We start from the raw sequence: 21803 nt of genomic DNA, 5'->3' as shown, positions 1-21803 counted from the left end.
AGCGGCCATGCAGGGACTTGATAAGGGATATTAAGTTTGATATGTTGAGGCTGTGGTCTATGTTTCCCAAGCGGTGGTTTGAGCGGATATTGTTCCGAGAAAAGTGTGGCGCGGGGTGAGATCGGTTCGAGGGGTGAATATAGCTAGGATAAAAGTAAATCGTATGGTCTCCTGTTTTATGGCGAGGAACGGGGTGATAGTTGTACATCACTTGGATTTGGAAGCAGGCGAAGGGGATTATTGGAGGAAGGATGGGATCCATCTGAATGCGATCGGATTGGATTTATGGTGTTTGGCAATTCAGGAAGGCATGGAGAAAGGTTTACAAGTGTGGCGGGACACAAATGTTTGAGGGGTCAGAACATTTGTGTTGGTGGCACCAGGAAATGGCGGTTGGGAGGATCTGTAAGGTCCTGGACTCCCCCTTGGGCAGATTAATGTGGAATGGAACATAATTGTCACACCGAGGGAACAGAAGTGGAAATACGCAGGCATTTCGGGCGGATATTGTCCGGTTGAGTATTTGTGTCTCTGAGCTGGTGCTTAGCGGCTAGAGGCAGGACTTGTCCTGGGGACAAGGTTTATGGGGTCGTTGACCTGTGGCAGTTACAATTATTGAGCCTCGAGGACCGCCCCTCCTTTGGGAACATTTATAAAACAATGTTTTGTTAAAATGTTAATAAAAGGCTGCTGTGGCCAATTTATCCAATAAAGGTGTGTGAGTCATCATTGGGTGGGTCAGCAATATTAGAATAGATGGGGAGGAAATCTATAGGAATCGGGAATACCCATTGTCATGTACACATGTGTACTGCAGACCACTGCATGGAGTGTACACCTGAGATCTTGCAACATTTTAGCCTATTAAATAAAAATAGGACTAAAAAATGAAATTGCTGTAAGACCAATGATGATCTGCCCATATATCAACATGACCTCTGCAGGCAATAACTTGCCTCAGCAGATTATGGCACAATACCACTGCAGCCATCACTGCTGCATGGCAAAGACCACCAGAGCAGCTGCAGGGAATTTATCAGGTAATAAATGGTTATTTTGCCATTTTATGGCATCCCCTCCCTTTATCCAATTTTTCTAATCTCTAAAACCTTTCATCAGTTTCCTTCTGAGTCCTCACGTATGGTTTGTCATTTGCCACCTTTGATCTTATGTGCTGTGTGTCTAGATGGTTGGCATCGAACAGTAGTCTGCGGCTCTATAGTAGGTGTGAAACTGATGGCACTGCATGCTGGGAGTAGTAGTTAAAGTCAAAGTTTCCTCCCATTCTGCAGCACTGGTGCCTCCAAAAAAACACAGCTACTAAACACGGGAACCATAAGCTTCTACTTGGAGTGATGATCATAACTAAGCTTAGTGAATACTCACGTGTGGCAATTGTTCCTCACCTTCATCAATCTTCCCACTGTCCAGATAAGGAGTGAGGAATAGAGGATCACCTGGATCTCCTTTAGTTGTTGGAGGAACCTTCATGCCATTAAACCAGTGACTTAAGAAGCTCCTAGCATGTCCTTGTCCCAGGTTACCTGTCAGCACGAACACGAGCGTCAGAAGTCTCAGCCTGCCCATTCTGGTTATCTGGAGAGGGACAAAGATTTACTATAAATGTTCTTAATCTGAACCTCAGTTGGGACCAAGTGGGTTCAACACAGAATGTTAGGCCTCATACACTCTGCATTTTGAAAATAAAGTTAAGATTAGTTGCTTTAAACATGTGAAATACATCAGAAAGCTGGACGTACCATGCTAGGTGTGGATAAAGATTGTCAATTGCATATATTGCCTGCTAACGTGACAGCCAGGAAACCATTTATAAAACTGCATGAAACAAAAAAGGCAGCACCGTCTCAGGGAACAAAGCTCCTTCCATTTACAGCAAAAGCAGAAGAAGCACTTCAAAAGTTAGAGGTGAAAATCTGCATTTAATCACCCTAAAGAAAAAAAAAAAAATCCCAATTCTACAAAGAAATTTTCGTGAGCATGGAATGAAGTCAGGAACAACAATTCAACGTGAGCAGTGGATGCAGCAGGCGCAGCCAGACACAGGTGGGTGAACTAGGAGCACTGAGCCGACACAGGTTAGTGTGCAGCAGCCGCTCCGTCAATCTACTGCCTGCAGGGCGGCACACAGTGGTGTGGGTTTGGATGACGGCTTCCTTATCCCACAACACACTGTACATTCCTACACTCCTATGAGAGAGTGCTGACCGAAGAGAGTGCCTCCTGCTACACTGGCGAGGGGGTGGCACAGATTAGTTCTCCAACTGCTACCCCACAGGTGCCAAAATGTGCACTACAGTGTAAACAATAAGTTGTAATGCACCCCCTCCAATAGAAAAAAAAAAAAAAAAAAAAAAAAAAAGTTCCTTAGCATGTCATGTGGTCATCCAGCCACATGATGGCAGTCTGTCAGTTACAAATGACATGGAAACCCAACAGCCTGACTGATGTGCCTAGTTCTTGTAAATCAGAGTTCACTAGCCAGACATCTTCCTCTACACAACTCATTACAAGAGCTGGGCACAGCAGCCTCAGGCTAAAGCTATAATAAACTGTGGATTGAGGCGAAGTGTGCAGCCGAGAGTCATACTTTCCTATAGCCATTGTTTTGCCTGACCCTTTTTGTTTTGGTTGACATTAGGTTTTTCCATGTACTCTGCATAGTAAGGTAGATGGTCTTGTTCAAGCAAAAAAACAAACATTTTGCTGTGTTGGTTTCTCCAATGTGCATGCATCAAATACTGCACATGTTCTTTAATGCCATGATTTTTTTTTTTCCTTCTTTTATTGTGTACTAACACGTAAAAGCGGTTTTAACGCTAATAAAAGTTCCTTTTAATAAGTACATCTTGGAATAATGATGATTTCCACAGTTGGATGTGATTTATAAGAATCTCAGCACAGGAAGATTTTACAGTATTAATGTGCCCCTGCTGTGTACTGTGTAATGGTGTCTGACCATACAGGAACATGGTCTGATCATACCACAGCTCCTGGGCAGGGGAGGAAGCAAAAGAGAGTGTACAGACAGGACAGCACAGGATTGCAAGAATGAGCCATATTAAGGATTGTTTTTTGCAGGATGGTTTGGAGTTCATTTGTACGGTTTTTTTTTTTGTTTTTTTTTTTTACATACGACCTTTTGATCACTATTCACTTTGAGAGAGTCAGTATGACGAACAAGTGGTGTTTTTGCATTTTTAATTAAAATCATTTCATTAGTGTTTGTAGTACAGAAAAAAATATGTGCCAGTTTTACAGAGCAGGCCATTTTGGATGTGGCAATACCGGTTGTGTACTTTTGTACAGTCGCTGTTTTATTTGTATTTTATCCTACTTCATTCACTTAGTCCCACTGTGGTACATGTATATTTTTTGCTGGTCTCACACTGTACTCTTGTACTGCAGTGCAAGAGAGCAGTCACTGGCTCAGCCTGCGAGACCCAGCTTATTGGGTCTATGAGGAACAAGGAAACACACAGAACAGACTTTGTTGATGTTCTTGGTGGGATTTGAACCAAGGACCCCAGCACTGAAAAGCAACAGTGCTCACCACTGAGTCACCATGCACTTGGAGCAGCAGGCTATGTGCACATGTAGATTTTTGGTCCTGCAGATTTTTCTGCATGGATTTGTAACAATCTGCAGGTAAAATCTCAGGTCAAAAGACCTGCAGTTAACCCTCAGATCTGTGGTTTCACACCTCTACAATGGAGAAGGTGTGAAACCGCAGTGGATTCTGCACAAAGAATTGACGTGCTGCGGATTTGAACCCGCAGCAAATCCACAGCATGTGCACAGCATTTCAGTTTACCATTGAAAACAATGGTACTGTACAACGCAGCCAAGTCTGCTGCGTTTCCGCAGCTCCTGAAACGCTGCGGATCCGCAGCAGAATCCACACCGTGTGCACATAGCTGTAATGTATGATGGACCAAGCTAGGGCTGCTCCTTGCATCTCCGCCCTGGAACTGTCAGGCCAGTCAGTGTTCTGGGGGGGGCTCTCTGTATAGAGCAAACCTGAGCACCTGACTGAAAGGGGCAGGGTGGATATAAAAAGGGGGAAGTGCGCAAAGTCGGGACGACAGCTAAACGAGGAGAAGGTTGACTCAGTCTCTGCTGACCCAGGCCAAATATCAAGCCTGCTCCACCACCTGATCTCCCCTGCACGCACTGACTGCGGCTTCTGATGCTAGTTCCCTCCTGATCTGGTAGACAGATGAAGCCGACTACAGCAGGCACGCAACAGTGCCAATTCCTTTCGCCACGTGGCTCCTGACAACACAACCGTGGGCTTTGCTCAAGGACTCCGTATTCTGTTCTTTGTGCCACAGCACTCCATCCGTTCCCCGTCGTATGCCAGAACCGAGAGATTCCGCTGGGGATAACTGGGAAACACTGCTTCAGTACAGAGACTGCATCACAACTATGGCTTGTTTCACACTTCAGTTTTTTGTGTCAGTCAAAATCCGCCAAAATGGCAGAAAGCGGATCAGTTGCTAAACTGATGTGAACGGATGCAAGCAGACTTTTTTTTGACAGATCCGATGAATGAAGAATTTTAAAGGAACGGTAGCCTGAGGAGAGGAGAGGGGAGAAGAGAGAGGATTTTGACTGATGGTCAAAAACGGAAGTGTGAAACAGGCCTATTTCTGGGACCATTTCAACGACATCTCACACCCCCTACGGCACCATCACGGGATCTTCCAACCTTCCTCCAGGACTCATAAGTTAACTTGTTTATTGTTGTTCCTAACCCTGCACCGTTTGTTGCTTATAATTTGTTTACACCTTTTACTGGTCAAATTCTCACGCTCCCTGTGAGGATTCTATACTGCGATTTCCTTTTTCTCTATAAAGTACCCATTAACTCATGCTCTGCATCCTGCGTACCTGCTTGTACTCTTGAGTAACAAAAGCAACACCCCACTATGCGCCTATAAGTTAGAACTCCATTGAGGAACAACCGTGCAGGCTGCCTCCACTGGTACTTGTACGGGGGCTGCACCCTAGGCTTCACTCAAGTCTAAACACAGCCTTAAAGGAATCTGTTAACAAGGCAAGAAGGTATTGGCCAATGATCATTGTGATGTGGTGAATTACTGGGGGCATTTGCACACTGCTCAAAAAAAAATAAATAAATAAAATAAAGTGAACACTCAAATAACACATCCTAGATGTGAATGAAATATTCACATTGAATACTTTGTTCTGTACAAATTGAATGTGCTAAAAAAACAAAAAAAATTCACACAAAAATCACTGGAAATCAAATTAGCCAATGGAGGCCTGGATTTGGAGTCCCACAAAATTAAAGTGGAATGTAAGGTCCTTAAAACAAGTCAAAATGATGCTCAGTATTGTGTGTGGCCTCCACGTACCTGTATAATCTCCCTACAACGCCTGGGCATGCTCCTGAGGGATCTCCTCCCAGACCTGGACTAAAGCATCCGCCAACTCCTGCACAGTCTGTGGTGCAACGTGGCATTGGTGGATGGAGCAAGACAAGGTGCTGTGAATTTTTTATTCTTTGATTGGAGAGAGACATGATGTCCCAGATGTGCTCAATCGGATTCAGGTCTGGGGGAACAGTCGGGCCAGTCCATTGCTTCAATGCCTTTATCTTGCAGGAACTACTGACACTCCAGCCACATGAGGTCTGGCATTGTCCTGCATTAGGAGGAACCCAGGGCCAACTGCACCAACATATGCTCTCACAAGGGGTCTGAGGATCTCATCTCAGTACCTAATAGCAGTTAGGCTACCTCTGGCGAGCACATGGAAGGCTGTGTGGCCCTCCAAAGTAGTGCCACTGTGGCGCCCCTGAGGCTCAGTCGCCACAGAGGTACCACACCTTCTCCTAAGGTGTAGTGCCCCACCACCTAGGTAAGTTGGGAACTCCTTTCCTCACTCCAACATCTGCATCCCACACACAGGATAGTTCAGCACTGACCACATTGCGGCTTCATGCTGAAGGTAGCAGAGCACCTTTCATGGTTCCTTGCTTCGTAACACGAGATGTGCTGGGAGGTGGGTGGAGTTGGATATAAAAGAGTGGGAAAGTTTAGAATTACAGTTCAGTCTGGAGGTCAGTCAGGAGAGACTGAGGACAGATCACTGGAAGAAGGGATGGAGGAAGGAGTGCTGCAGCTGCCTCAGTGACCTGAGCAAGCTGGCACGGGAAAGGAACAGAAGGAGAAAGACGTAGAACTGCAACCTAAGCTTCCATAAGAGAAACAGCGCGGAACGAAGGAGTAGGAGAACAGAGAGGAGTTGCGGGTTGGAAGAGCAACCCTGCCTATAGGTTCTCAGCACAAGGCTGGGGCCCGTTCCCTGCCTGAGGTTGTATGTACACTTATGGGTCTGCAGCGGACACCGGTGGAGTAGGAGGCTGTAAATGTCCTACTCCCATCTAAGACTTGAGGCACAACAGCAGCTTGGATAGAGAGGCAGGACTAGAGAGCAGTCCCCGAGAGAGGCTACAGCTGTCTGCCATGCAAGCACAGTTCTTGGGAACATCTGACAGGAAGAACTTCAGAGTAACTTAGTACTGGAGTGCTTCATTCAAACAAGCGTTAGGAAGGAGACTGCACAGCCCGCCTGCTGAGAGAGAATCCCAGAGTTGCTTCCAGGCTAGCCTGCTCTGTTACCATCTGTAATCAGGACCCTGGACTGCAGTTATCAAGTAAAGGTACAGAACTTGCACCCCTCTTGTGTCTTGTCTGCTTGCTACTTTTCTGGCACTGCTACATCCCTGTGCTCACTACATTTACACTGCCCTGGGACTACAGCTTCACCTGTGGGGAGCTTTAACATCATTGCTGCACCACACCACCAGTCCCAGCAGATCTGTATGCAGCGTCGGCTTAACACCTCCCTTGCCAAACACCACAGGTGGCGTCATGAACTATTCCATTCCATTAACTACATTCCCTCATTACTTGGGCGCCCAGGGCCACGGACTGGGTCACTGCTGCTGTGACACATCCCACTGACACCGGCCTGGTACAGAGTACCCCACAGCATGACTGACTCACTGCCAGACTGGTCATGCTGAAGGATGTTGCAGGCAGCAGATTGCTCTCCATGGCATCTCCACACTGTCACTTGTGCTCAGTGTGAGCCTGCTTTCATCTGCGAAGAGGACAGGCTGCCAGTGGCCAATTTGCCAATCCTGGTGTTCTGTGGAAAATGCGAAGCATCCTGCATGGTTTTGGGTTGTGAGCACAACCCCCCCCCCCCCCCTATTTGTGGACGTCAGGCACTCAGACCATCCTCATGGAGTCAATTTCTAACCGTTTGTGCAGACACATGCACATTTGTGGCCTGCTGGAGGTCATTTTGCAGGGCTCTGGCAGTGCACCTCCTTGCACAGAGGCAGAGGTAGCAGTCCTGTTTCTGGGTTGTTGCCCTCCTTTGGCCCCCTCCATGTCTCCTGGTGTACTGGCCTGTCTCCTGGTAGTGCCTCCAGCCTCTGGACACTACACTGACAGACAGCAAACCTTCCTGCCACAGCTTGCATTGATGTGCCCTCTTCAATGAGCTGCACTCCCTGAGCCACTTGTGTGTTCTAGAGTCCATCTCATGCTACCACAAGTGTGAAAGCACAACCAGCATTCAAAAGTGACCAAAACATCAGCCAGAAAGCATTGGTACTGAGATGTGTCTGTGGTCCCCACCTGCAGAACTACTCCTTTGAGGGAGTCTTGATAATTACCAATAATTTCCATCTGTTGTCTATTCCATCTGCACAACAGCTTGTGAAATTGATTGTCAGTGTTGCTTCCTAAGTGGACAGTTTGATTTCACAGAAGTTTGATTTATTTGGAGTTATATTCTGTTTAAGTGTTCCCTTTATTTTTTTTGAGCAGTGTATATTTGCCAATTACCATAGGCTTTTCTTCCTTCGTGTTAAGTCTCCAGGTCTTTGAAGCCCAAGGGGTTAGATTTTAGTTGATAAAAATGGAAAATTTAACCAAAACAATTAGTTGTTAGGCTAGTTTCACATCTGCATCTATATGCAGTGCCTCGTCTGCAAACGCATGCAGAAACGCATACAGACGCATGTTTACACCATGTTTATCCGCATCAGCTCACGCATGATGAAAAAAAATGTTGCGTTTGCATGCAATTGCGTTTTTTCAGCACATGCTTTTGGAGAATTTCCTTGAGAAGCCACAACCAATGGGCATGTCTAATTTCCCAGACATGATTATGTGAAAAACTCATGCCCTTGCGTATGCATGCGTTCCCATAGACAGCAATTTGTTTATTTGATGCACTCCATCTGCAAGTGTCTGCATGCTTATGGCCACAGAAATTTGAAGCCTCAAAAAAAATGCAACGTGTTAGCTGCCCCCCACCGCACACTGCAAAACGACCATTGAGTAAGCAAGCGCAGGCAAACGCATGTCCCTGTGTACACCATATTAAAGATATGTACACTGGACGCATGCAGATGAAATGCTGCGTTCACAGACGCAAGTGTGAAAACAGCCTTATGAGCGGTCATTTCAATTGAAATAACAGATCAATGTCTAAAATTAAGTCGGCCATGCTTGAGTAGTCTGACAGATGAAAGATGTCGTCATCTATGATCTTTCCATAAAACGTACACAGAAAAACTTTGCCCAGTGTCACTGACCACGTACATCGTAGAACTACTGGTAACAGCCAATAAGGACAGAAAGGTGTACGGACAATTGAGTAGCAGTCATTCATTAGATGATAATCTGGCCAAAAGTGAATATTCAAACTGTGTATGGCCACACTTAGGAACAATGATCTCATTAATGAGATGACTGAGCAAGAAAAACTACAGAACTGATTACCATTACAATGTGGCATTCACAGACCCTACACCCACACAGGGGTGAAAAAGGAAACTATATGCCATTCCCGACCTTACCCCTGCTGTACTAAAGAACGCCAGTCTGCAGTCTCCAGCATCATGTCCGCTCTCTGAACTCAACCTCTCCAGAACTGAACTTCTGCTCCCGCCGTCTACTTTCCTCCCTAAATCGGACATTTCCCTCTGTGGGTGGCACCACAATAACACCCCGGCAGCAGGCGCTCTGTCTGGGTGTTATGTTTGACACCAATCTCTCCTTCACATCCCATATACAATCTCTTGCCGCTTACACCTAATGAACATCTCTAGAATCTGCCCATTTCTCACCATGGAAAAAAGTATTAAGTTACGTACCGGTAACGGTATTTTTCGGAAGCCCATGACAGCACCACGAGAGAGGGGATCCGCCCTTCGGGAACAGGAAACGAACAGATACAAAAAGGGCGGCACCTCTCCCACACATCAGTTGGATTACAGAGCTTGAGAGGCTACCATGGTTAGTACACCGCATATACACAACCTATCCTATTTACAATTCTTTAAACCATCTCCCACATAAGGTGAACTCGCAAAAACAATCCTCTAAAGGGGTGCACCCTTATACGTGAACAAGGGAGGGAACTAAGGGTGCTGTCATGGGCTTCCGAAAAATACCATTACGTAACTTAATACTTTATTTGGACTCCCATGACAGCACCACGAGAGAATTACAGAGATGTAAACTAATTTAGGGAGGGACTACAGCCTGCAGCACCCTTAGCCCGAAGGTGAGATCTGAGGAGGCACCCATATCTAACCAATAGTGGTTAAAAAAGGTGGAAGGAGATGACCAGATGGCCGCCTTACATATCTGGTCAATTGATACTCCCGATCTCTGCCCAGGATGATGCCATGGCACGAGTGAAATGCGCCCTCAGGTTCTGTGGAGCCGGACCGCCACCTGCTGTGTAGGCAAGAGAGATAGCCTCCCTAATCCACCTCGTTAACGTGCGCTTTGACACTCTACACCTTTTCCTGGGACCTTGGAAGGATAAAAATAATGCGTTCTTCCTCCAAGGATCTGTGGCTGCTAAAAATATTTAAGTAGGCATCTCTTAACATCTAGAGCCTGAAGTTTTAGTTCTTTAGGATTGGTTGGATTAGGGAGGAAGGAAGGCAGAACTATTTCTTGTGTCCTATGAAAATGAGACGCTACCTTGGGAAGGTATGCCGGGTCTGGCCTTAGGATTACTCTATCCTGTAAGAATTCTGTGTAAGGGGGCAATCTGGAAAGTGCCTGTATGTCGCCTATTCTACATGCAGATGTTATTGCTACCAAAAAGGCTGTCTTAAGTGATATTTTTAGTGAAGCAGAATCCAGAGGTTCAAACGGTTTTTCTGTCATGGCTGTCAGGACTAAATTTAAGTCCCAAGGTATACACCTATCTTTGAGTATGGGTCTCGATCTGGTAACTGCCTTAATGAATCTCGCCACCCAATGGTTACCGGCAATGTCACATGCAAATAGGGCCCCTAAAGCTGAAACCTGTACTTTCAATGTACTAGTGGAAAGGCCCAACTCGAGACCCCTCTGGAGAAATTCTAGAATCTGTTTTACAGGTATTCCATCCCTGATATTAAACTCAAAGGTGGACAGGAATTGCCTCCAGCTTTTAGCATAGATACCTGTGGTGGTTTGTTTCCTACTTTTTAGGAGTGTATCAATTACATTTTTTTGAGAAACCTATATCCCTCAATAGTGTCCTCTCAAACACCATGCCGTCAAACGGAGTCCCGCTACTTGTGGGTGGTTGACTGGCCCCTGGTAGAGGAGATCTGGAAGGTTCGGCAGTACCCAGGGATCGCTTACTGACATGGTCCTCAACCATGCGAACCAGGTCCTTCTGGGCCAGAAGGGGGCAATCAATATGACTCTTGCCCCGTCTTCCCTGATCTTCCTCACTACCAGAGGTAGAAGGTTCAAAGGCGGAAAAGCATAAGCCAGCGAGAAGTCCCATTTTATTAGGAGGGAGTCTACAGCCAGTGGATTTTCCCTTGGATTAGGGAACAGAGTTTTTTCCCTCCCGTTTGCTTTGGTGGCAAAGAGGTCCAACTCCGGTTGACCCCATTTGCAGACAATCTGGTTGTAGATGTCTGAGTTTAAAGCCCATTCTCCCTGCTTTAGGGCCCTGCGGCTTAGAAAGTCTGCCTTCATGTTGTCTTTTCTGCTGATGTGGAGCGCGGTTAAAGATAGAGAAAATTTTCTCTATCTGAAAGACGTTCCGTTATCCGCATCAGGGCGTTGGAGTGGGTTCCACCTTGGTTGTTGACATAGGCTACTGCTACCTGGTTGTCTGTTTGTATCCTCACATGATGGCCCTGTAGCTACATAATGAGTTTTTTTAACAGCCAATTCAATTGCCAGCAGCTCCCTCTGGTTAGATGAGGTCTCAGCATCGGAGTCCCACTGTCCCTGTACCACTATGTCCCCCATATGGGTCCCCCAACCCCAAGGACTAGCGTCTGTGGTTATTACGCGGGTTATCTGCATCACCCAGGGCATCCCCAAGATCGAGCCACCACCTAAGAGATGTAATAGTTGAGGGGCTTAGCAGTACTTGACCCTGCAAGAAGCCCTCTAATGTTCTGCTATTAACCAGGACGTCTTTCTGAAGGGCCCTAGTGAGGAATTGTGCCCACTTGACCGCTGGGATACATGAGGTTAGGGAGTCTAACAGGGACATGGTCTGCCTGAGGGTCTATCGATTCTCCGAAGAACCTGCTGCTGTAATTTATCTAATGGTAACAGACACTGCTGAGTTTCTGAATTTAACAGCAAGCCTAGAAACGTCTGGACCTTTAAGGGCTGAAATCGGGATTTCTTGTAATTTATTGTCCATCCAAGGTTCTCTAATCTGGACTTAGCTTTTTCTATCTGAGATAGACAATGGTCCACTGAATTTCCCACAATCAAAAAATCATCTAAGTATGGGATAATTAAGATGTCAACTTCCCATAAATGAGCCATAACTTTGGCCACTATTTTTGTAAATACCCGGGGCACTGCTGAGAGACCAAAGGGAAGGGCTCTATATTGATAATGACGGATTATACAGTCTATTGATACCGCCACTCTCAGGAACTGCTGGAAATCTGTGTGGATGGGCACATGATAGTATGCGTCTTTCAAGTCCACGACCGCCATAAAACACCCTTCAAACAGCATCTTTATTGCAGAATTAATGGACTCTATTTTAAAGGTGCGTTTAACCAAAAATTCATTAAGGAAACAAATTAATAATCGTTCTGTATGTTTTATTCAGTTTTTGGATTAGTAATAAGGGAGAGTAGAACCCTCTTCCTCTCAGATTCTGGAACCTCTATCAGAACGTTTTTCAGGCACAGGTTCAAGACCTCTGCTTCTAAAGCCACTTGCTCGAGGGGTGAAGACCTTAAGGGTGTTGGTTTAAAGGTATCCCATGGGACTTGAGTGAACTCCAACCTGAGTCCGGTGGATATCACATTCCGCACCCAGTCACCATTGGTGACCTGTAGCCATGCTGGAATGAAGGATGACAGTCTACCCCCCACGGGAATTGCTAGTCATTGGTTCTGTCTTTTTCGCTCTCGACAAGCGTCTGAACATGAAGCCCGTACCTCTTCTCCTTCTATCCTCCCATCTGGGACGGTCTCTATTAGGTGAAGGGTTACACCTTCTCCCTTGACCGAATCTCCTATTAAACGGACGTCGGTAAGATGCGGACCAAAGATTTGGGAATTTTTTCTTATCATCCGCGGCCTTCTCCAGCAGTTCGTCCAGGACTGCTCTGAATAAATATTCCCCCTCACACAGGATAGTACAGAGTTTCACCCTGGACTGAATATCTCCCGGCCAGCACTTTAGCCACAGGGCCCTCCGAGCCGCATTAGAGAGTCCTGCTGCCCTGGCGGCCATTCTGACTGCATCAGCCGAGGCATCTGCTAGGAAGGCTGCGCCATCCTGGATTATTGGTAGGGCCCCAAGGATTGCCTGTCTAGATGTTCCTTGTCTTAACTGCGACTCTAACTGGTCCAACCAGACCATCATGGACCTGGCCATGCAAGTTGATGCTACTGCTGGTCTTAAGAAACCGGCTGCCATCTCCCAGGTATTTAAGGAAGGTATCTGCCTTCCTGTCTAGAGGATCTTTAAGGGACCCCATGTCCTCAAAGGGTAGTGAGGATCTTTTTGATGCTTTCGCAATAGCTGCATCTAATTTGGGGGCCTTGTTCCAAGTATTCATTGCTGAATCGTCAAAGGGATATCTCCGCTTGAGGGCTGGTGGTAGCGACCCTCTTTTATCTGGCTTTTTCCACTCTCTGCGGATGAATCTTTTCGTTTAGTGGGAAGACTCTACGCTTCCTCTGCTCCAGCCCCCCGAACATTACATCCTGCATGGATAATTGAGGCTTCGGCTCCTCCACCTCCATTGTCCCGCTGACTGCTTTTACTAACTTGTCTACTCGGTCAAGCGGCAGGCAAAACCAACCAGAGTCCTCTTCTGAGGATGAGGGAGATGAAATATGGGAGTCCTTACTTCTCCTCCACTCTGTCGAGGAATCCAACTCCACCGGGTCCTCACCCCTTAAACTTTCTGGTTGGGACAGGGATTTTAGGGTTTCCTTCATCTCTGCCCTTACTATATCCCTTAAACACGCCGCTACTGCAGGAGACTCCTCCGCCACTGTCTGCTGGATACAGGGGGGGGGGGGAACAACTTTTTGGGGCATGAGTCTGGTAACGGGCATGCACAGAAGGGCATTCCCTGTGTTTGGTTTTACTTGTGGCTTTCTTCCCCTAGAATAAAACACAGAAGGAGGCCCCGTCACTGAGTGGACATTCACGAAGATCACTTACCAGTGCCACAATCAAGTACCGGAGAATGAGGGGGATTTTTCTCAGTCGATGCTCCCGTCCGCCTAGAGGAGCCTTTATGACTGGATTGGTCACTTCGTCCCGGACGCTCCTTACTGTCACGGGCCTCTTCTGTTTGACCTGCTAAGGTCATCCAGGGGCGGCAGTGAAGATTGTCGCTGTTGCTGCCGCTGCTCCTGATCGCTCTCCATTACTGCTCGCAATAATGTGGCCAAGGCAAGGCACCCATCTAGGGTCCTGCCTATATACCCCTCCTCCAGACAGCAGGTTTCCTCCTGCCACACCCTCCCTCCTAATAGGGCCCCCCTCCCCAGCTGGCGCCGCTTTGGGCAGGGGAACCGGCGCTTACCGGTGTCCTCTCGATGGGCACCGCCATCTTGGGTCCCCGCGCCTGCGCAGTGGCGCCGCCAACCCGAAAGCGCCCCCAGGCTCCGCCCCCTGACTCCGACGTGAGTCACGCGGGACGCCCGGGTGCTCCACTATGGAGCGCTCCCCGGCCCCAGCGCCCTGCAGCTGCGCCGCCGCCCCCCCCAACTGCCGCGATCGCGCTGCCGGAGCTGGGAGCCCCCCGGGGGGCATACTTACCGGCAGTGGCTTCCACTCCTGAGATGGACCTCCTCCGGACGCCGCTCCCTGCTGTATCCACCACCGCCGTGCCACCCTCCAGGAGCTCCGCACCAGGCCGATGTAGGAGACCCCCTCGCTACCTGTACCGGCCGGCCTGGGATCCGGTATATCTGTAGGATCCAGTCCCCTCAGGAACAGGAAACCAACTGATGCGTGGGGGAGGTGCCGCCCTTTTTGTATCTGTAGGTTTCCTGTTCCCGAAGGGCGGATCCCCTCTCTCGTGGTGCTGTCATGGGAGTCCGAATAAAAAAGCCCTTACTGCAGCACTGATCCACTCCCACCTGGATTACTGCAACGGTCTATTAATTGGCCTCCATTACTCGACTATCCCCTCTCCAGTCCATACTTAATGCAGCGGCCAGGATCGTCCATCTGGCTAATCGGTACTCGGACAGGTCTGCTCTTCGCCAGTCCTTACAATGGCTGCCATTCATTATAGGATCCAATTCAAAGTGCTTGTTCTCACCCACAAAGCTCTCCACAGTGCAGCAACCCCTACATCTCCTCCCTCATTTCTGTATTGCCCTAACCGACCGCTGCACTCTGCAAACGACTTTTGACTAACCTCTGCACTAATCCGTACCTCCCACTCCTGACTCCAAGACTTCTCCTGTGCTGCACCAATCCTCTGGAATGCTCTACTTCAAGAAATTAAGACTATCCACAATTTGCATAGTTTCAGGCGCTCCCTCAACACACATTTGTTCAGAGCGGCTTATCACGTTCACTAAATCAGTCATTCTATGTGTAAGGGTACCGTTACACTAAAGGTACTGTCACACTTAGCGATGTACCAGCGATCCCGACCAGCGATATGACGCGGTCAGGATCGCTGGTACATCGCTAAGTGGTCGCTAGTGAGCTGCCACACAGGCAGATCTCACCAGCAACATCGCTGGGGACGGGGATCGCTACTTACCTGTCACACCAGGCGATCCTGCGTCCTCCCGCCCGGCTCCACGCGTTGCTCATCTCTACACAGGAAGCTGACGAGAAACAGTCCTGAACGTTCTCGCGCGATCAGCGATAGCCAGCGGGGGAGCCGGTCGTAGGCAAGTATCAGACACAGAGATATCGCTAGCAATATCGCTATAACGTCACTAGTTATAGCGATATCGCTAAGTGTGACATGCCCTTTAGCGATGCACCAGCGATCCCGACAACGATATGGATCGCTAAGTGGTCGCTAGTGAGCTGCCACACCGGCAGATCTCACCAGCGACATAGCAGCGGTCAGGGGTCACTTACCTGTCAGACGCGGCAATCCTGACGTCCTCGTCCATGCGTCGCTCATCGGCGCCACAGGAAGCGCCCGATGAGAAATGGTCCAGGACATTCTCGCGCGATCAGCGATAACCAGCGGGGGAGCCTGTTGCAGGTAAGTATCATAGTAACATAGTTTTGAAGGAAGACCTTATGTCCATCTAGTTCAGCCTATTTTTAGTGCAGCTGTTCTGCATCGTTGATCCTGGGGGTAGGCAAAAAACCCACAGAGTAGAAGCAAATTCTCTCCATAGGGAAAAAAATTCCTTCCCCTAAGCTGGATCAACCATCTACCTATAATATTCTGTTATTTGTAACCTTCTATACTGTTACAAGAAAAGCATACATTCTTTTCTGAAATTTATTCAGTGAGCTGGCCATCACCACTTCCTCAGGAAGAGAATTCCAGAGCCTCACTGCTCTTACCGTGAAGAACCCTCTTCTATGCTGGTGCAGAAATTGTCTTTCCTCCAAACGAAGAGAATGCCCCCTTGTTCTTGTCACAGTCCTTGGTACAAACAGTTCATTGGAGAGATCTCTGTATTGCCCTCTGATATACTTGTACATATATATTAAGTCTCCCCCAAGTCTTCTCTTTTCTAGAGTAAATAACCTAATTTTGATAACCTTTCTGGGTATTGTAGTGAACCGACTCCATTTATCATTTTAGTAGCCCGCCTTTGAACCCTTTCAAGTTCAGTAATGTCTTTCTTGAGCACTGGCGTCCAAAATTGCACACAATACTCCAAGGGTGGTCTGACGAGTGATTTGTACAGAGGGAGAATTATGTTTTCATCTCGTGTCCCCAGACCTCTTCTAATGCATCCCATGACCCCATTTGCTTTGGTGGCAGCTACCTGACACTGGGCACTCCAATTTAGCTTCTTATTGACCAAGATGCCCAAGTCTTTTTCCATGTCTGATTTCCCCAGCAGTTTCCCCATTTAGTAAGTAATTGTAGCATCTGTTTCTCCTTCCGATGTGCATAACCTTACACTTATCTGTGTTAAACCTCATTTGCCATTTTTCAGCCCAATTCTCCAATTTACTCAAATCTGTCTGTAGTTGCAAACTGTCCTCCTTTGTGTTAACTACCATATATAGTTTTGTATCATCTGCAAATACTGATATTTTACTGTGTAAGCCATCCACTAGATCATTAATATATTAAATAGTAGGGGGCCCAATACAGAACCCTGTGGTACCCCACTAGTAACCCTGGCCCAATCTGAGTACACCCCATTAATAACCACACTTTGTTTTCTATCACTAAGCCAGCTACCTACCCATCTACACAGTTTCCCCTAGCCCAAGCTTTCTCATCTTACCATGTATTGTATCAGACATAGCAATATCGCTAGCGATATCGCTGCTGCGTCACAAAACCAGTGACGTTTCAGCGATATTGCTAGCGATCTCGCTGTGTGTAACGGTGGCTTAAGTGTGCATGTTTAGCCCATTCACTATCTCCATCCATCCCTCACTCCCTCAAGATGGCTGGACCATCATTGTAAATACACACCTGTACTTTGTATCTCCCCCAACTCATGACTTATGGATATGGGACGGACCCCCACTCCATCTTAAAACCACCATAACTACAGTAAACCTAGGCACTAGAATAAATACACAACACATTATTTTGGTTGTCAAAATGGCCACAGCTTTATTTAAATCACAGGATTAAAAACAATCACAGTAGGAGTCAGGTGAAGTGCTAGTACATTGGGATTCACAAGTACTGTGATATCCCCAGCTGTCTGACATACAGAACCAGGCCAGACAGCCATAAAGGGGGGCGGCACGCACTGGCTTGCCATTCAAGCAGAGCCAGTAAACTTTCAGGGCACCAATGACCCTATTATCCTCACTCCTGTGCTTAACCACTGTGCCCGCCCCTGATTGACATTACCATTACAACGTCCTTGAGGCTGGCCACCAAAGCCGAGCCTGTTCACCACCATGAGGTTTTACATCCTCTATTAGTTAAAATGAGTCCACCTTAACTTGCCTGCAACTTCCACCTGACTCCTAAACCGCCACCAGAGAGGCCATTTGACACCTTAAATGGACTCGACCCCCATCAACCATGCCTAACAAAGCCATCAACCAATTCTACATGCTATGGAAAGTCTGTGCACACAAGTAATAAACTTAAAAATCCAGAGCTCCGACAGATTAATTTTATCAATGCCATGCTACCAAGTTATGATCGATAATACGGTAACTACAGCAAAATAGCAGTTGCTAAACATCCTGCAATGAGGATCCCATAATGGGGAATGTGGAAAGTAAACCATAATTAAGGTCGTAGCCACAATCTGAATACCTGTATAATGACATCTGTCATGCCTCAAAAAACTATTATACAGCACGTATTGTAGCCAGCTCTAATTCACCAAATCACAGATTTTAGTTCTAGAAACCACCATTATTTACAGTAGCTGTGCAGTAAAATTTCTTAAACCCACTTACTATCACTACCCGAAAAGTGATGAACACATCAATAGAAAGATATTATAAATAGGGAGTAATTAAAAACTATACACAATATAACATTATAACGGACCATAAAATAACGTTCAGAATATCTGGAAGTAGTAATTTAAATAAACCTAAAGCAGAAAAAGTCTACAAAGGCATTATTAATAACCCTGCCACGCCATTGTTGTTTTTCATGCGCTTGATAACATTTACTGTTGACCTCTCCAACTGGGTCAAAGGCATTGGGAATAGGCATATTGCCCTTCGTGTTAATGCACTTGATTACTTTACCCTTAGCTGCTCCCACTGGCTCAAGGGCACATAGATTAGGTACATTGCTCTTCAGTTTCATGCACTAGATAACTGCATTGTCCAGACGACAACCTTGTTCTCTTCTCCCCTTGAGCCGCTGTTCCTGGCTCAGAGGAGGCAATTTCTTCTGTAGGCATGCAAAATATGATTGCCATGACCCCAGGGACTTTACCCTAACAGGGTCCTATAAAATATAAATGCTTCTTGAAACCAGGGGGCCATACCCAAGATGGTTACCCCCTCCACACCAGGGGGCCATACACGAGATGGTTACCCTCCACACCAGGGGGCCATACACGAGATGGTTACCCCTCAAAAACAGGGTGCCATACCTGAAATGGTTACCCTTCCAAACCCGGGGGGGGTCAGCGGCCAGTTTATTAACAAATAACAAACATTTACAATAAGTATTAAATACACAATCTTATACGACATGAGGGAAGGGTTCTTGGAGCCCCAAAAATTCTAGCTAAATATTTGGCAAAAACACAAGAACTTAAAAATCCACGTTACCCTCAGCCGTAAACCACCAGCTCAAGGGCACCAAACATCCCGTTCCGGGAAGTCCAACCACCAAAGGCTCCCGGGTAACACCCCGTCCAGAGCCGTAACCAAAAGCCAGATCCAGAATTTTAACTACCAATTCCTTTTCGCTGATTCAACGTCAACTCCAAGAACCCCACCCCAGAGGTCCATACTTAATATGGTTACCCCTACTGACAAATTTATAAATAACTTCCAAGGACCCACTAAAAGGAAAAATAACTTTGTTTGTTTTTTTTATTTTAAACTCATGTCCTTATTAAAATAAACAAAATAAACATCAAAGCATAAATAAGGTTAACACGCTGGGGGAGTCCTTGAAGCTCCCAAATCTGGTGATTACCAAACATAAAATGTACCAACAATTACTCCCAGCCGTTACCCCACTGGCTCGGGAGCACCATAACCACAAGGGTTCCAATGTTCACTTGAATTCCCTGGGGATCCGACAAACCCTTGCCGGAACTCCCCTCCACCTTTCACCAGGTCCAGAACCATATTAACTTCCAAAAAGAGGAATCCATATCCCAATGGATCCCCCAGACCAATTTCTAACCAACTTCAAGGACCCCCCCCAACCACCAGGCTCCTGGTAATCCACTCAGGCCTGCGCTACCCGCCATCTTAAGTAATATAAAATAAGCACTTGGTGGGTATACACCGATTTTTTTAATATAATTATTCACACCTTTATTAAAACAAACATACCATAAAACATCAAAGCATAAATATTAACACGCTGGTAGGAGTCCTTGAAGCTCCCAAAAAAATCTGGTGATTACCAAACATAAAGTGAACATAAAAATGTACCAACAATTACTCCCAGCCGTTACCCCACCAGCTCGGGAGCACCATAACCACAAGGGTTCCAATGTTCACTTGAATTTCATGGGGATCCGACAAACCGTTGCCGAAACTCCCCTCCACCTTTCACCAGATCAGAACCATATTGAATTCCAAGAGGAGGAAACCATATCCCAATGGATCCCCCAGACCATATTTAACCAACTTCAAGGTCCCCTCCAACCGCACAAAATGTGGGATAAGTGAGGGTGAAAATCATGCAGGTTTACAACAGGTTAATAATGGAAAATATCCCATCGTAAGGTCCAGGAATAGACATAGATGGGCAATGCTGTGTTATATGCTGTAACAATAAATGAGAAGCCGCCTGCTCCTCTACAGCAGTTACAGACTCTAATCACCAGCTGCACATAAATGGTAAGAAACATGTAGGTCTAATATAAGCTGCCTGCAGCCATAGGTATGTGAGCAGAAAACTGCAAGTTCTGTATCCCAGTCACTCTACTACATACACTTACAACAGACGAGAGACAGGGCTGAAAACTGGGCCCATGATGAGTCCTCCAGAGCAATGTGCAGCCTCACACTAGGAGTGCCCACTCACTGCCCGCCATGTGCTGAGTTATTAGTGCCCACTCACTGCCCGCCATGTGCTGAGTTATTACTGCCCACTCACTGCCTGCCATATGCTGAGTTATTACTGCCCACTCACTGCCCGCCATATGCTGAGTTATTACTGCCCACTCAAATGTGCCGAGTTACTCCACGATTATTTATTTTACACATGATAAAACATAATCCATTCAGGCCTGTGCTATCCACCATCTTAGGTAATATAAAATAAGCTCTTGGTGGGTATACTCTGATCATGCAACATACGAGGGGGCCAATATAAACAGGATGGATATATCCGGCAGGACAGCATGTAACATAAGAGGACTAAAGGCAGCAATAGCTACAGAAATCAAGCACTAAGCTGGAAGTCATGTCCAGGTTATATGTACAGCCAGGAAAATAACCTGGAGACACAGGATGTCTATACCCAGCATGGTCCGTATATAGCAGAGTGAGGAGTGATAGCATGTATACAGGCCTGTGGTACAGGTTAAGTATACAGCACAGGGATGGAGCCTTTACACATATAGTGAGTAACCTGGTTACACTGGATCTGCACACCCAGCCTCACAGTATGCAACAGAGATGAGGTCACATACAGATCATCAGACTCCATAACTGGGAAGGGGGGATAATCCACACACAGCAGGGTCAGTATACAGTGCACCAACATGAAGTGCAGCCTCTCATCATCATACATATACCATCCCCCGACTGCTCCTCTCTCACCAGTGTCTAATACATGTGACTGCCCAGCTTCACCATAGTAATGGCAGACACTGTATGTGTCCCTGCTCTCTCCTATCATACATAAACCCAGAACTCATGAAGACTCTGTATAATACAGCAGTAATGTGGTATATCAGAAATGTCTGCAGGGTGGTCACACAAAAGCTGCCTCTGCAATAAGTGAGGGAACATGGCAGCTGCTTAATTTCTGAGGTAATCTTGATCCCAGATATGATGTAGGAGCTGATACTACCCTAGTACACACTACACAATGTCTGAGGTGAGTGCAGAGTAGTATATCAAACATGTCTGCAGGGAGGTCACACGGAAGCTCACAGTCTGTGGAAAATGTAGCATGCACATGAGGGACATGGCAGCTGCATGAATTGCTGAGGTAATATTGATCCCATACATAATGTAGGTGCTGATACTACACTAGTACATGATGTCTGAGGTGAATGCAGAGTAGTATATCAAACATGTCTGCAGGAAGGTCACACGGAAGCTCACAGTGAGGAAAATGTAGCATGCACATGAAGGACATGGCAGCTGCATGAATTGCTGAGGTAATATGGATCCCATACATAATGTAGGTGCTGATACTACACTGGTACATGATGTCTGAGGTGAATGTGCTCCTATCATCTGTAATGTGAGGTGATA

The 21803-nt window shown here is 46.6% G+C and overlaps 1 protein-coding gene across 4 annotated transcripts in view; it reads right to left on the bottom strand.

Moving 5' to 3' along the window:
- Window positions 1-21803, bottom strand: part of CPVL (carboxypeptidase vitellogenic like) — a 194074-nt gene that overhangs the window by 162708 nt on the left and 9563 nt on the right. For 2 of the 4 annotated variants that reach the window (XM_073581345.1, XM_073581344.1), the window contains exon 2: window positions 1407-1596. In XM_073581345.1, coding sequence (XP_073437446.1) covers window positions 1407-1596 — 190 coding nt within the window. Of the gene's footprint in view, window positions 1-1406; window positions 1599-1760; window positions 1779-21803 lie in introns of those variants that run through there. The other 2 variants (XM_073581346.1, XM_073581347.1) reach the window with 2 other exon arrangements.

The sequence above is a fragment of the Dendrobates tinctorius genome, unplaced genomic scaffold (assembly GCF_039654945.1).
Source record: "Dendrobates tinctorius isolate UK_male_01 unplaced genomic scaffold, ASM3965494v1 ptg000070l, whole genome shotgun sequence".
NCBI classification, from domain to species: domain Eukaryota; kingdom Metazoa; phylum Chordata; class Amphibia; order Anura; family Dendrobatidae; genus Dendrobates; species Dendrobates tinctorius.
Note: the sequence above shows the minus strand (reverse complement) of the source record. Positions and strands in the feature narration are given on the sequence as shown.